The following is a 17,288-nucleotide window of genomic DNA, read 5'->3' on the forward strand; positions in this document are numbered from 1 at the left end:
CACATATTTAGACAAAACTATAAATCAAAACAATACACGCACCCCTACGTTCACAGCAGCGCTATTCACAATAGCCAAGGCATGAAACCAACCTAAATGTCCGTCGACTGCTGCATGGATAAGGAAGATATGGTACATATGCACAGTGGAATGCTATTCTGCCATAAAAAAGAATGAGATAATGCCGTGTACAGCAACATGGATGCAACTATAGATTATGATACTAAATGAGGTAAGTCAGAAAGAGAAAGACCGCACTTCCTTGGTGGCTCATTGGTAAAGAATAATTGTCTGCCAGTGCAGGAGACACAGGTTTGATCCCTGATCCAGGAAGATCCCACATGCCGAGGAGCAGCTAAGCCCGTGCACCGTAAGTATTGAGCCTGTGCTCTAGAGCCTGGGAGCTGCAGCTGTTGAAGCCCCTGTGGCCTACAGCCTGTGTGCCACGACAAGAGAAGCCACTGCCATGAGAAGCCCGTAAACTGCAATGAGAGAGTAGCCCCGATCACCACAGCACAGCCAAAAATAAATACAATTAAAAAAAAAGGCAAATACCATGTGATACCACCTACACGTGGGGTCTAAAATATGACACAAGTGAATGTATTTACAAAACAGAAACGGACTCACAGACATAGATAAACAGACTCACAGAGACTTGTGGTCGCTAAAAGGGAAGGCACTGGGCGAGGGATGGAGTGGGATATCGGGGTTATCAGATGTAAGCTTTTGTGTATAGAATGGATAAAGAGCAAGGCCCTGCTTCCTACATAGCACAGAGAACTATATTCAATATCTTATGATAAGCCATAATGGACAAGAATATTTTAAAAAAGAATGTATATAAATGGATCACTGAATTACTTTGCAGAAATTAACACAACATTGTAAGTCAACTATACTTCAATAAAAAATATTAAAACTGAAAAAAAAATCTTCAAAATCCACCCCTTTATTCTCTCCTTCAGCCCATTTCCTCTTCCATCTCCCGTTCGCCACTGTGCAACCTGGAAAAGTGCAGAGAGGGCCCAGGAGCAGCTGCGGGGGCGTCACACACGGACACGCTTCCTCACTGCTCTCCCAGGCTTTCTCTGCTGCTGTTTGTCGCCTCCAGCTCCCCACCCTTAGCAGGACACTTCACGTTAATGGCAATTGTCACGTATCAACTGAACATGACACTTCCAGCCTCCTGGCTGTGACTGTCTGCAAATTCCCAATGACACGCTCAGGGCTCCCAGCGTGGGGGCTGTTCTCCATCTAGTCTCTCAGCGTCTCTTGACTTCTTGAAACTGACTGCTCTGACTCCGTGCTCAAGGGCCTTCGTGCTGTCAGGGCTGAAGGAGTCTTATTTTCCAAACACCTGCCTGTCACTCTGTTGTTTTCCCCATGGCTCGGAATCAGTAATATCGTCCTGTGTTCCTTACAACATGCCAGATCTGTCCTCAGGCTCAGTGACTCTCAAAGTGTGGACCTCGGAACAGCAGCCTCGCATCACCTACACGTCGTCAGGGCTCATAGTGGGGGCCCGCCCAGACCAAGCAAATCAGAACCTCTGAAGTCAGGCCCAGCAAGCTCGGTTTTAAGTTTAAAAACTGCTAAAGGTTAAGAACCACCTTAACCCTAAAGTCTAGCCTTTTGCTTAAGATGAAATGTAAAAATTGAATGCATTTCCTGACAAGTCTACTTTTACTCTTTATCTATTGATATACTCAGATCCTGCCCTCCCCCCCAAAAAAGATGCAGAGGGCTTAAAAGGAAATAATAATATTGATGATAATAAAAAAAATAGCACATCCTGAAGATGTACACTGGGCTGGGTGCCTCCCATGTATTATATCATTTAATCTTTAGAAAAACCTGATGAAATATTTATTCTCTCCTCTGCATCTGGGAGGGGAAAAAACCTCTGTTAGATAAAATAGCCAAGACTTGGGGGAGAAAAAAGGTTTGTTTGTTCAGTGGGGGTTTTTGTTTGGCTTTTCTAGTAAGTTGAGTTTATTATACTTTGAATTTATTTTAGGGACATTGTATCCAAGGAGTTTACTTAGAAATCATGATTCCTAAGAGTTGAGTCTCACTCAGCAGAGAAGAGGGGCTTCCCTTGTGGCTCAGTGAACACAGGAGACCCGGGTTTGATCCCTGGGTTGAGAATATCACCCGGAGAAGGGGAATGGCCACCCTCTCCAGTATTCTTGCCTGGAGAATCCAATGGACAAAGGAGCCTGGCGGTCTACAGTTGATGGGGACGCAAAGAGTTGGTCATGACTGAGCGACACACACACAGCAGAGGAGGTCTGAGTGATTCTGGCGGCAAGACTTTCTCTTGTCCTTTCCTCAGTACAAGGGCTCCCTGTGGGGAGCTGCCATCAGCAGGGTGACAGGCCTGGCTGCACAGTCCTGGGCTCCCCGGGCCTCCACTGGCAGGAGTAAGAGTGCGCACTGCCATTCAGGGGAGTCTCCCTGGACAGCTGCAGTCTTAGAAGACATGTGACAAGCAGCCCAGGTCCACATTGATGTCAGTTACTGGTCCTGATCCTATATTGTGGTCTACATAGGAGGAGGGGTGGCTCTTCGATTTTTACTTCCTTAGAGTTTTCTCTAACGGTCTTTTTAAATAGAATTTAGTTTAATGACTATTTCCTCACTCCCTGAAAGGGTGGGAGGGAGAGAGAAGATAGTGCATCAGTTTCTCTGCCTCGGGCAGCATCTCTGCAGCAGCCGCATCTCTGCAGCAGCCGCATCTCCTTTGTGGCCCCATCTCCTGGCTCCAGGATGCTCCTCCCAGCAATGCCACCACCTCCCTGGCCCCTCTGGCCCTGGGGTGGTGGCAGCTTCCCCGCTGCTAGCCTCTGGCATGCCTCACCATCCTTTCTTGGGAGTCTCGGTGATTTCGTCATCTATGTAACCAATTGCCTGTGTTAGAGTCTGTCTGTTTGAAAGACCTAGAGTTTTCTCTCTTTTATGTCCATTCAATGTGTTGTTGGTGCTGAATCTTCTCAGTCTGTATTTTGTGAGGCAGAGCTCACAGATCATGGTTGTGCTTACAGTTTTTAGGAGAGATGCTTTGTTATCCACACATCATCAGGGTCCTCTTGAGTTGGTCATGGATTTTAATTGCTGTGCTTCTTAATTCTTACCAACAAGGTAATGTTAGTTCTTCATTATCAATTTAGACTGTTGTAGTCAGTTTGGGCAACTTTGCTTTATATAATGATTTGAACTTGGCTCATCAGGATTTTTGGCATTTTATTGATTTAGTTATTTCTGTAGTGAAAGCACCTGAAATTGGGAGTACCATTGTAATTATTCCATTCCTCTTCCAAACTTTTTATCACCTGGTTTAGTTCTTTTTCCTTGGAAAGCAGGAAAAGCAAGTGTTAGTCACTCAGTCATGTCTGACTCTTTGTGATCCCATGGACTGTAACCCACCAGGTTCCTCTGTCCACGGAATTCTCCAGGAAAGAACACTGGAGTGGGTTGCCTTGCCTTCCTCCAGGGGATCTCCCCAACTCCGGGATCAAACCTGGGTCTCCTGCATTGCAGGTGGATTCTTTACTGTCTGAACCACCAGGGAAGCCCAGGAAAATAGGAAGGAGGGAGGCAAGTCAGCTGTTGAGAGAGACAACTTGTCCTACCTAAGTGGATTGTGGTCAAGAGTAACAACAAAACAAAAACCATATGTGGACTCAGAAAACACCCAGCTAATTTCACTGGGCCAGTGCTTATTAAGCTTTGATGGACCTAGTAACCACCTGGGAATCTTTCTAAAGTGCCATTTGATTCCACCGGTCTCGGGGTGAGAGCAGAGGGCTGGGATTGCCAATTTTATCGAGGCTCCGTACGGTGCCCACATGGCTGGTCTGAGGACTGCACAGGAGGTAGGGGGATCCACAGACTCTCCCCCATCAGTGTGCACAGCACCTGCTGTGCCGGACCTGTGGGCCAAGGCGGCCTTGCTTCACCACCAGCAGCAGGATCCGAGCAGTTCTGGCGTAGGCAGTTCCTTCCTCTTCACAATCCTGTTATTTTGTCTAATGAGCTGAAATCAGTCTGGCATTCCTGGAGTTGTAATTTCAGTGCTGCTTTTGTGATGCAATTTCCAGTCTGTCTTCTGATGAGAATGCACCATGTTTATAAGTTTATTCATGTCACAGAAAAAAATTAGCAAACTGCTTATACAAACAAGTGACTTGAAGCGTTTAGTATCCACAGAATGATAAGTAGGTTGTTTGGGGGGAAATGATACAATGATTTTACATTTCCTTCTGAACTCTTGATCCCTGGGGCTTTCTGTTTGCTTAAACTTTGAAGCAAAAGCCATCATTTGCAGTAAGAACACTAACTAGAGGTTCTGGAAGGAAAATAAGCCGAGCAGATGTCAAGGCGCTGACCCAAGGATGAGGTCTACAGTCTGTTCCCTGATTTGCTCTTAGTTCAGCCAGTGACTAGCAAGTTACTTGTTTCCATTTTTTCTGTAAAATAGAGATAATGATTATATATACCTCCCTTAACCCCAATTTTTGGTTTCAGGGCTACCTGTGGACCAAAGACCACCAAATCCATTTTTCTAGTCCAGATTTCCATCTACAGACTAGTACTGAGCACCAGGCATTGCCACCTGGGCATGTGGGGGGCACCCCACATACAGGTGTCCTGACTGAACTTACCACCTTCCCTCCAAACCTGATCCTCTTCCTGTCTTCCCTAGTTGGGTGACCATCATTTTACAGACAAACCATCTGTAGTTCCAAGGACTAAATGTCATCAATTCCGACTATTCTGTGATTGGTGAATTTCAAAGGCTTGGCTGTTGACTTCTTTAAAGCTTTAGCGTTGAGAGAAATTATCAGGGTTAGATTGTGAAACTGCGCAGGACTAAGAACCTTTGTATGGGCATCCTTAGGGACAAATTGGGATCATTTTAAAAATAAGCCAAAGAAATAAACTTGGAAAGTTTTTCACTGTAAGTCTCATCATCACCGTAAGTCTCATCATCAGCACTGTGGCTCCCTGTCCAGCACTAAGGCGCCTCTCCTGTGTTTACTGCAGTGAGAAAGGGCGGTTTGGGTGTCATTAAAGAAAATGCCTGGTATACCTGGAAAAGATGAAAACTCTAATTCAAAAAGATACATGCACCCCAGCGTTCACAGCAGCCCTATCCACAATAGGCAAGACATGGAAGCAACCTAAATGCCCATCAACAGACGTATGGATAAAAAAGATGTGGTCTGTGTCGGAAGGTGTGGAACAATGGAATACTGCTTAGTCACACAAAAGAATGAAGCCATGCCATTAGGAGCAACATGCAGATTATCCTATGCAACCGAGAGATTATCCTACTAAGTGAAGTAAGTCAGAACAAGACAACTATCGTATGATATAGCGTATGTGTGGAATCTAAAATGTGATACAAATGAACTTATTTACAAAACAGAAACAGACCATAGACATAGAAAGCAAACTTACGGCTACCAAAGGGGAAAGGAGAGGGTGCGGAATATATCAGGAATTTGGGCTTAACAGATACTCACTAATACATGTAAAATAGATAAACAACAAGGATCTACTGTACAGCACAGGAAGCTGTTCTGAATATTTTTGTAATAAATCATAATGAAAAAGAATTTAAAAAATAATATACATATATACATATTTATGTGTGTGTGTGTTACCACTGAAACACTTTGCTGTACACCTGAAACGAACACACTGTTGTTCATCAACTATACTTCAATGTTTTAAGTCCAGAAAAAAAGGCCTGAGCCACGAAGCAAGACAGACTCTGTTCTCACACCTCTGTGGGAATGATACCGAACCCAGTGCCTGTCAGCCGTTCTGGAGATGCCTTTGGCTTGACTTTTGGTTCCATGGCATGATGCCTCTGGCACTCACGGAAGAGACTAGTCTGACAGCACTGTTGGGTACGAGCTCGATCGGTTTTGTCGCTTCCCATACCCGGCAGCATATGGCAGGATAGTGCCTGCACGTAAAGGACTCAATAAACAGTGAAGCGTGAGAGAACGAGAGAGTGAACACATGAAGGAATTCGTGCACAGACGCCTCTGGTTCCAGTGGGACCCTGACACTGGGCTCTTTCCTTCTCATCTACACTTGCCCGAAGCTGCCTCTATTCAGGAGGCAGCTGGAGATGTGAGGGTGGGCTGGGGCCCTGCAGCACTCAGCCAGTCCATCCTGGGCACGGGTGTCCCCACAGCCTTCTCCCCACACCTCTGCCCTGTGAACCGTGCATATCCTGTGAGTTTCCTCTGAGCCGTGAATTTTAAAATAACTGAAATGAAAGCAGTAATAGCAAATGAAGGTAATCATGACTGAGCATTCCCTGGGGCTTCCAGAGACGCTCTCCACATTAACTCGAAGTCAAAACATTATCTAAAATGCATCGATTCTATGGAAAAGCTTTCTAGTCTCCAAATGAGGCTGTAGGTTTGCTGGTCATTCTCTAAGGATTCAGTGCCTCTCATCCTCCCACCTTCCAGCAGCCCAGGCAGTGCCCTGATTCCGGTCTCTGACTTGAGCAAGCAGAGGCATTCTGGTTTCCGTGTCCTCAAAGTGTCTCTAAATGCTATAGAGTTTTGGTATAACCAGGGAACGGAGAGCTCATCCTATGATGCACTTGAAGCACAGTAAATCCCCTATGTAAGAACAAGTTCCATCAGAGAGTGTGTTCGTAAGTCCAGTTTGTTCCAAGTCCGACAAATTTAGCTTAGGTACAACTAACACGATTGGCTGTAATAGTACTATACTGTAATAGCTTTATAATACTTTTCACACAAGGGACTTCCCTGGTGCGCCGATGGTTAAGAATCTGCCTTGCAATGCAGGGGACGCAGGTTTGATCCCTGGTCTGGGAACTAAGATCCCACGTGCCATGAAGCAACAAAGCCTGCGTGCCACAACTACTGAGCCTGTGTGCCATAGCTAGAGAGTCTATGCAGCGCAATGAAACATCTTCCAGGATGCAATGAAGATTGCACATGCTGCAACTAAAACCCAATGCAGCCAAATGAATTTTTAATCAAAAAAGAAAAAAAAATACTTTTAATACAAATAATACATTAAAAAAAATAAGTGCAGAAAATAAAGAAAATATTGTTAGTATTACTGTATAGGGCATCGTCGACTCAATGGACATGAGTTTGAGCAAACTCCGGGAGATGGTGAAGGACAGGGAAGCCTGGTGCGCTGCAGTCCAGGGGTCACAAAGAGTCGGACACGACTGAATGACAGCAACAACCTTGACAAGTACGGTAGTCCAGCACAACAGCTGGCAGACGGGCTGGCATCCAGCGAACAGGCAAGAAGTTACTGACTGGAGGAGGAAGAGGAGGTGGGAGATGGTGGAGCTGAAGGACCCATGAGGCTTAGGGGATTAAGGAATTGGCTTATAACCAATGGGCAATAAATGTTGGGGTCTGGGCCAGTCCAGCCTGCTCCAGCGCCCATGAGAATTGCATAGTGATTCAAGGGAAGCTTTTGGCACGGTGCCCAACATAGAGCAAGCTCTCACATAATGGTGTTCATTTTGTTAGTAGTAATGACACTGATGATATAGTGCAGTTTTATGTAAAAGGATGACACCTTTGGTACATTCTGCCATTGACAGCTGCCTCCCCCGCTCAGGGAAGACGAACCTGTTTGCTATCTTGTCCACCAAGCCAGGACGCGATGATGCTTGTTCTCTGCCCTTTTGCCTTGCTTCCTGTGCTTTACTTGGGCTTCAGACATGGGCTTTTCCATGGAGAAACTGGCCACTCCATAGGGGGTTTCTTGGGGTTCACCTCACCCCAAATTGAGGACTTCAAAATCTCACACTGCGAATGAAGAGTGACATTGGTACAAACTTTCTGAAAGACTGATGTGTTTGAACCCAGCAGTCTTACTTCGAGAACCCACAACTGTAGACATGTTGATCATTTAGCTGCCAACATATGCATCACAGAATTGCTTTTGATAGCAAATGAAATGGGCAAATTCAATGCCAAGAGGCTAGAGACATAAAACATGCTATGTTCATACTATGGTGAATTCTGGGGCTACTAAAAATGCTGTGGGGAAGACTGTTCAACAACATTAAAGTCCATCAGGAATATTAAGTGAAAAAAATACATTTAAAACTGTCCATCCATCACAAGATTTTATTGAGCGTCTATTATGTACACTGCAGTGGGAAAAAAGCCCATTTTCCATGAGCATATATTCCACTGGAAATAGAAAATAGATAATAAACAATTTAATAATTATTAATTAGCATATTAATGTACTGATTGTCTTACAAATAATAATTATATAAAATTAAACATCAGGTACAGAGAAGCACCCTAGAAATTTGGGGAGAGAAAATGGGAGGAAGAGGACAGATGTGTTGGCACGGTGGTGGTGGTTTTTAGGGAGGTCAGGGAGGGCCTCCCAAGGAGGGGACATTGGTGCAGAGCGCTCCGAGTTTGTGGAGCTGGCAGGCTTGGCTCTGGGGTACATGGACAGTGTCTGGTAGGCCAGCAGGTGGGGCTCCCGGAGTGCTGAACTAGGAGGGCTTTACCGCCAGGTGGTAACCCCCTCCAGCAGATTGTTCAATTTTATTAGAGAACTGCTTTCTATTTTTGACTAGAGCCAGCGTCTTTGGACCAACTGTCAGTCTGGGAACAAGGGTGGGGGCCCAGAGCCCTCGCTGCCATCAACACAGTGACTAAACTAGCTTTGTGAGTACCGTCTCATCATCCAGTCCTGCTCTCTGCACCAACCAACCGTGTTTTTTCTATGAGTCAGCTAGCTTCTTTTTTGTTTCATTTGCGAGTTAGTTGTCTTCTTTTTGCTTCCACATATAAGTGATATCACGCAGCATTTGTCTTTCTCCGTCTGACTTATTTCCCTCAGCATGATGCCCTCCAAGTCCGCCCATATTGCTGTGTGCATGTGGGCTTAGTCGCTCAGTCTTGTCTGCCGCTTTGCGACCATATAAACTGTAGCCCGCCAGGCTCCGCTGTCCATGGGATTCCCCAGGCAAGAATGCTGGAGTGGGTTGCCATGCCCTCCTCCAGGGGATCTTCCTGACCCAGAGATTGAACTTGTATCTCTTATGTCTCCTGTATTGGCAGGCCATATTGTGCAGATTTCATTCTTTTTTACCAATGAGTATTCCACCAATCAACATTAACTTTGACCTCCCGGTCTGTGAGTCCCAGTCCTTCTGACTGTTTTGCAGGACAACATTCTCTGTTACCTTTATGCTATCGCTCACTTAGAACTTTCCAGAAATCTGTCAGAATCTCTGATTCTCCTCCATGCTCTTCATTTCTACAAATTTCTCTCCCTTTGGACATCTTCTCACGTTTCACTGGCATCTAGGGAAGAAGGGCAGCTAAACATGTGCTTGTTCCTCCACTGAATTAGAAGCATTTATATTCATCTTGCTTCTCTGAACTTTTAAAATGAGTTTATGCATTATTTCCATTCATAATAAGAAAAATAACAAAAGCTATTCTTAAAACGGGAGGGGTTTAGCAACTTGTTCTCGTCAGGCAATAAGGAGAAGAATCGCGTCAGCGTTTCATACCAAGTGTGATAGCGCTGACCAGGAAACCTCTTTCCCGCGGTGCTTCAGGCTGAATGAGTAAGAGGCTGCAGAATTTTGCCATAGAGCCCAGGGTCTCACTTGCGCTCTGTTATCTTCCCAAGCTGAACTAGAAATGTTGTTAATGCAGTAAGAATACCAGATATAAAGCCTGCTAGCTACTAAACAGATGTGTCAGCTAGTGGCTTCAAATAGCAAGTATTTATCAGCTTGCTCTTCGGATGGACTCAGATGCACGGTTCTCCTGCTTGTCTTACTTAGGCTCACTCATGCGTCTCTAGTCAGCCAGTGGTCAGTGGCCTCGCTCTCCTGTCCAGGCTATTGGCTGGGGCAAGAAGGGTGATCAGGCCGAGTGTCTCTCGTCATCCCAAAGGCTATTTTGGGCTTGTTCACATGGCAGAGAGTTGCAGGGCGTCCCGGAGCAGCCCGAGAGGAAGCTGGCAGGCTCTGGACTTGCACAGCATCGCTTCCACCAGTCCCTGTGGTCAGAGCAAGTCACAGGGCCAGCCCAGATCCATGGAGCAGAGAAAAAAGCTCTACGTCTTGACGGAAGGAGCTTGCAAAGTATTGTGGCAGCTTTTGCAAGTCCTTGTTTCCTAATTCTCTCCTTTAATTCCGATTTTCTGTGTTGTCCTCAGGGTTCTCAGGACCCAGTCTCTGGAATGGTTCTACAATAACGTGAAGAGTCGCTTCAAACGCTTTGGCAGCGCCAAGGTCTTGAAGAACTTGTACAGGAAACACCGGCTGGAGAGCGGAGTGTGCTTTGACATCGTGGGTACGCTGGCTGCCTGCCACCCTGGGGGTCCTTGGGGGGCTGGTGGGATAGAAGGAGGCCTGGCTCGGAGGCCCCATACACTATGACCTACTCACTCGGGACACAGAAAGTGGCTTAAATACCTGACTCTAGTCAGGAGCGGAAATACCAGGGCATATTCCAAAGATTCTAAGGTTTTAAAAAACATTTAGTTGTTTGACTGTGTTGGTCTCAGTTGTGGCATGCTTTCAGCCCTCATGCCCCAGAGCGCATGGACGCATAGTTCAGGCACATGGTCTTCGTTCCCCAACCAGGTATTGAACCCATGTACCCTGCACTGGAAGGTGGATTCTTTTTTTAATTAATTAATGAATTTTAATCGGAGGATAATTACTTTACAATATTGTGGTGGTTTGGAAGGCTGATTCTTAATCACTGGACCACCAGGGAAGTCCCATAGTTTCTAAGTTTTAAGTCCTGTGATCTGGCATCTCCACTGGGCTGGCTATGTTAACAGTTGGGAGGGCCACAGTGTTTCTGCATACTGCGGACATTTTAATTCCAAATCCCTAGAAATGAAAGATCCCTGGCCATTTCCCCCTAAAGATTAAAACACTGGAAAGTCATCTTTGCTTGGTCATGTAGACTAGGGCTGCTCTCAGAGGATATGTGCCCCCCCCGCTTCCTTCCTACCCCAAAATTTTGCACCAACCAGGCCCAGAGTTTGATGTCATGGGACAGTCAGAAATGTCTCAGCTTCCTCCCAGGAAGGAGGGACACCTTGGAAGGAAGGATAAATAGGATAAACAGACAGATAGGATTTATTTACTCCTAATAGACAAGCCAGTGGAAAGAAATGGTTGTCAGAATATGAACAGCATGTCTTCCCCACAGAAGGCTGTTTTTTCTGTCTTGAAGTGGATTTTTCCATAACTTTGCTGACACAGGTAAATGGTTTTTATCCATGAGAAAGAGGGAAGAAAAATATTGCATCCATCTCATTTGGAGCTTTTTCATCATCGTTATTTTACATTGCTGTGCTGTCAATAAAGTCTTTGGTTGTGTCTTATCTAAAAATATGCAAGCCACTGAGATGCACGGGAAATAGAGTGGAAGCATTAAACACGGAGAATCATTAGGGCCTTTGTGGTAGCTGTTAGAATCTCTGTCTTTCAAACCACTCAGGAAGCCTGTAGCTAAGAGAGCAGGGCTGAAGACTTCCACATATTATTTTTAATCTTCTCTTTGCTGATTTTTCTAAAAACATTTCTCAAGGAACAAAGACCAAAAGAAAAGAAAAGAAACGAAGCTTACAAGTAATCATGGTAACAGTAGGTTTTCAGCCCAAAGAGATATGTCAAGAAAGTTCGAGTTGCATTGGCTCATCATTTGTATCCCATTTTTCTTCCTTGTTCATCCTCAGGTCTGCTTCATGTTCTGTCTTACATGCCACCACATTCAAATCTCAAGGGTGTTCTCTACTGCTTCATACAAAATGAGCAGGAGGGGCGGAGCCAACACATTTGGAGAATCCTATAAACAGAGCACAACCGCGATCTCTTCCTGTTTCTCCCTTGGGCCCCACAGATGCAGCAGGGGCACGTGAATTCCAAGTGGGCCAGCCAGAGGCTTTGAAATGTTCAAGTGTTATTTTCAAAGGCAAATCATTTGCTGGGAATAACTCTGCCACTATTGAAGCAGATTTAGGTCCTGGAGCCTCTGTGATTCGCCACTTCTTTCATCTGGGCCTTAATCACCCCAGTTAGCACGTTGCATTCAGGGGATGGTTTACAAAGCTGCTCTCCTGCTGCACCTGGCAGAGGCTACAGCTTCTTTATCTCTGTGTTTCAAAAGTGTGGTCCAGTGGCTGATACTTTTTAGGTCCTCAGTATTACACAATTCAGGCTTAAAAGCACTTTGTAGGTACCAGGACACTTCACAGAAGTACTAGAATCAGTTACTTTGATTTGATCTGTATCTCCATTTAAACTAAGATTTCCTTTTGATCAATATGAAGACAAGCAGGCAGGAGATAGTTTACAAGACGGTACTCAAATCTGTAAAGTCGTGATCATAAAACAGTGAGATTGGTTCTACCAACCACCTAGAAAATTGAGTTACATATACCTCAAGTTTGGAGAAATCTCCCAGTGTGTGAGTGGCTTCCTGGTTATATTAGATGACTGTGGAGTCATCAGCATTAGCTCCTACCTACCACCCAACACCTTAATGTGCTTGTCATCTGCCATCCTCAAGCCTGACTACACTTTAGAATCACCTCAGGAACTGGAAAAAAAAAAAAACCTCGCAGCACCACAGTCATTTTCCACCCCCAGCCAATTACTTCCAAATCTCTGGAGGTGGGCCCAGTACAGATACTTTTTAAAAAGCTCTCCGGGTTATTTTAAGATGCAGCCAAGACTTGAGAACCTCAGCTGGAGGTTCTGAATAAGATGGTTCCATCTTCAACTCCACCTGAGGGTATTTAGAATATCGATTGTCAGAACATAATCTACAGGGTGTAAGACCGACCCTCTGTTCCAGGACTCTCAGCAGAAAATTCCTTTCATCTATGGAATAGCTCCACACTGTATGGACCCGTGTAGTTTTCCATAAAACCAATCAGTCCATTGAAAATTCATTGAGTTCACAGAATCTTACGGATCACCCATCACATGCACCCTTGCATGACCATCTGTCCCAAGCCCTGGTGACCAGATTAGGCATAACTGACAACACATTTGTTTTATCAGATAAATCCTAGATGTATTCATATCTTCAGTAAACATTTTTAGAAGGCCGCAAGGCATGTGGGACCTTAGTTCTCCGACCAGGGATGAAACCTGTGTCCTCTACATTGAAAGCATGGAGTCTTAATCACCGGACCTAAAGGGAAGTCCAGTAAACATTTAGTGAGTGCCTGGTTTAAAACCTGGGGGTGACAAGATAAGCAAAACCTGGCCATCTTAGAGCCAACTTTGCAGTGGAGAAGTCAGAGAAATAAGTAAATAGATTTATAAAAAATATAATGTCCAATGGGAATGCATGCTCAATGTGATTTATCTGATAGATTAAGCATGACTTTTTTCAAAGTTTTTTTTAATGTGGACCATTTTTAAAGTCTTTATAGGATTGTTAAAATACTGTTTCTGTTTTATGTTTTGGTGTTTTGTCCATGAGGCATGTGAGGTCTTAGCTCCCCAACCAGGGATCAAACCCATACCCCCTGCATTGGAAGACAGTCTAACCCACTGGGCCACCAGGGAGGTCCCTCAGCATGATATCTTTAACATTTATTCTTGAGAGTTCCCCAGGGGTCGACTGCACACTCTCACTGCCAAGGAGATCAGGCATGCCCAAGATCCTGCATGCCGTGCAACCAAAAGGGGAAAAAAAAACAAAACAGCTATTCTAAGATGAAAGTAGCCCTTATTAATATACTCAATCCCTAGACAATTTGATAAATATATATGTGTATTTAGTTGTTGTTGTTTAGTGGCTAAGTTGTGTCTGACTCTTTTGCGGCCCCATGGACTATAGCTCACCAGGCTCTTCTGTCCGTGGAATTTCCCAGGCAAGAATACTGGAGTGGGTTGCTATTTCCTCCTCCAGGGGATCTTCTTGATCCAGGAATCGAACCCATGTCTCCTGCGTCTCCTGCACGGGCAGACAGATTCTTTACCACTGAACTACCAGGGAAGCTCGTTTATTTAGTTTTAGATAAATAAAATGGGGAAAACAAATCCTACTTCTATTTATTAGTATGATATATCTATTTTTGATATGATTCTGGGAAGGGTCTATGACATCCTTCACCTGGGATTTGACGGACAAAACACTGACCCTTAAAAACACTGTACTGTGTCAAGTCGGAGGTTCCTCCAGCTCATGAAAGCTCTGACTTGGTGCCTGGCTGCTGCATTCAGTTTCCAGAACAGTTCAGTCGCTTTCTGCCCTTGGAAAAATCCCATCATCCTAAACGACACACAGAAGCTCCCACCTATGAATGTAAAGGGACCCAGGGAGGGTCGTTGTGTGAGAAGGTTTATAATAACACAAACCCAGAGCCTGTCCTGGTCGGCGCAGTCTCCCAAGGATGTTTTCAGGTCTCCCCCTTCCTCACACTCCCCTCCGCCCTCCGTGTTGTCTCAGGACACAGCCTCGCCACCTCCTTCACAGGGCAGACCATGTACCATACACCTCCACATCTAATCTCTGTCACTTTCCACGAAGGGCTCAAGGTCACTCAGCCCTTCCATCTTGCCTTTCAGCCTCTCCCTTAACTGGTTCCTCCCTGTTGATCTGAGATCACGCCAGTCTCTCCTGTCTCCTAAGCCCTTCCTGGGCTGCACCTTCTCCTCTGCTTCTGCCCTGTCACCCCCTTTCTCATCATAGGGACACTCAGAGGGTGGACTGCACTCCCCACTTCCTCTCTAGACACCCACCCTCTCCCTCTTCCAAGCTGCCTCCACACAGCAGCCGGCGTGCACCTTTAGAAGCATACCCCTGACCAGATCATGCCTCTGCAGCCTTTACTGGCTTCAGGTGGTTTCAAGTTGGGACAAAGATCAGAACACTGATGTTGGCACCATGATCTGCATGGTCTGCCTCCAGCGCATCTCACTCCAGGCTGCCACACAGCCTCTGCTTTAGGTCTTCAGGTGCACCCTGCCATCCCACCACCTGTCCCCATGCAAGCTGTTTGCTCTGCCCTGGAACTCCTCCCGCCCCCCACCCCACCGCTTTGACTGGTCACTCACCAACTAGGTCAATCTTCCCTGCTGAACACTTGCCCTATTCTGTGAACCACCCAGTCACAGCATTCAACATATCTATAGCTTTATATTTATTTATATAAATCTTTGGTTATTGAATTCTCATCTACTGCTTGTCAGGGCAGTGAGGTTTTCTGCTTTGCTCACCAATCACTCTAACATCCAGCCCAGGGCCAAGCATCTACTAGGTCCCCATGGAATATTTGCTTGATGAATGAATGAATGCTGGATGCAGCCAAGCCAAAGTGAAATATTTGCACTTAGCTGTGTGGTCTGAGAACTGAGGTGATGACTTATCCTAAAGGCCTATTTTATAAATGAGGAGATGGAGACACAGGAAGATAAAGTCACTTCCTACGGTCACAGAGCTAGAATAAGTGACTTCGGCTCTTTTGAAAGGCTGGTCAAAAAAACACAAACACAGACAGTGGTACATGGTCGGACAGTCACTGGCAGGCCGCACACTAACGCCCTGTCTCACAAAGGTCACATCCCACTGACCCTGCGGCAGGGACCTATGGCAGTCACCCTCAGAGATTCCGCACCAGAGCCCCATGCAGCCCATGCAGGGAAGCACAGGCTGTGTTATTTGTATCAAAGATCCACGGCTTAGTCTGACTTGGAATCAATAGCATTTCCCCCTTTGAGCTAAGACACGTAGACCCACGTTTATCTCTTCCTTCTATCAGTGCTTTCCACCAGCATCCAATTCAAGACTTTTTTTGAGCCCCTGCTATCTCCATGCTGCCTTGGGCACTGGGGATACAATATAGTAATTTTAAAAGGAAAGAGCCATGACACACACCTCATACCTTCAAAGATCTCATTTGATGAGTTAATATGTGAATACAGATGGTAAATCCCCAACTGAAAAAGGGCTTAGCCAACTGCACTTTCCAGCCTGGAACTAAGACACTAGAGCGTGCATTCAACAGACAGAAGACCAGCGAAGAGGCAGTGGGCCTGAAAAGAGCAAATGCTGAGGCTTACTTCGTTTGGTCTGGGCTTGTTTCCCCTAAGTGCTAATGAAAGTTAACTCACTGGCTGAAGGCAACTGTGTGGATTGGTGCCATGGACAGGAGCTGAAGACCAGGCATTCAGTGTCTCATCACTCATCATGAGGAGAATTCTGTCATTACCACAGTTTTTCTAGTAAGGAGACCAAGTGTTTGGGTGGTTAAGTAACTTGATCAAGGTTATACAACTAGTCCCTTGCAGATCCAGGAAATGACCTCATATCTCTCAGACTTCAATCTTTTGTTCCATGTTTGATTCCACACTGCCTCCAAAGAAGGCTCTGGAAGAGAGTTAGGGGTGGAAGCGATGCTACATGAGGAATTAATATGAGAAAGAAAAAATGTGACTGGTCAAAATCTGTAGCTTATTGTGGAGCCCAGTAATTCCTTAAATTTATTGCCTAAAAACCCAGGGATTCCCTAAACCTATTTGCAAGGCAAACAATCACAGTGGGTAACGGTGGCCTGCCAATTCGGTAGCACAGGGCACCAGGCCCACTGAACACCTTGGGTAATCTTATATCCTCTCTCTCTTTCTCTCTCAGGAGGAAACTTTTTTGAGGCAAACCTGGAGAATGAAGGAAGTGTTTCAGGCAGCGACTCAACATTTTATCGGCAGTCAGAAGGTAAGGTTGCTTATGGGTTTACACCTAACGGGAGGTTGGAGGACTGGAAACGCCTTCAGATCGTCAGGGCCCTCGTCGCGCTGGGACCACTGACGGAACTCTGTTATTGTGTGTGAGCATCTCCCTGGGGCTTCTTCTATTGCCATTTGTGTGAATCCATCATCAGAATAGTTGACTATATCTAAGGTGTACCCTAGAGAAGTGCATTCCCTTCCAACCACAAGATAATGATCAACAAGGTGTGTTTTGGGCTTCTCTGGTGGCCCAGACAGTAAAGCATCTGCCTGCAATGCAAGAGACCTGAGTTCAGTCCCTGGGTTGGGAAGATCCCGTCAAGAAGGGAGTGGCAACCCACCCCAATATTCTTGTCTGGAGAATTCCATGAACAGAAGAGGCTGGCTGGCTACAATCTGTGGGGGTTGCAAAGAGTTGGACATGACCAAGCAACTTTCACTTCACTTTTAGAGTGTGTGTTTTTCTGGAGTTAGGATATAACAATCGACAAACTCACTTGTGCAATTCATACTG

The 17,288-nt window shown here is 45.5% G+C and overlaps 1 protein-coding gene across 2 annotated transcripts in view; it reads left to right on the forward strand.

Annotated features, from left to right (window-relative positions):
- The window catches only part of MYRIP (myosin VIIA and Rab interacting protein), a 227,185-nt gene that overhangs the window by 136,247 nt on the left and 73,650 nt on the right, over window positions 1-17,288 (forward strand). For both annotated transcript variants that reach the window (XM_002696924.6, XM_005222594.5), the window contains exons 4-5: window positions 10,228-10,364; window positions 16,680-16,760. In XM_002696924.6, the coding sequence (XP_002696970.1) occupies window positions 10,228-10,364; window positions 16,680-16,760 (218 nt within the window). The remainder of the gene's footprint in view (window positions 1-10,227; window positions 10,365-16,679; window positions 16,761-17,288) is intronic.

This window comes from Bos taurus, chromosome 22 (assembly GCF_002263795.3).
Source record: "Bos taurus isolate L1 Dominette 01449 registration number 42190680 breed Hereford chromosome 22, ARS-UCD2.0, whole genome shotgun sequence".
Taxonomy (NCBI): domain Eukaryota; kingdom Metazoa; phylum Chordata; class Mammalia; order Artiodactyla; family Bovidae; genus Bos; species Bos taurus.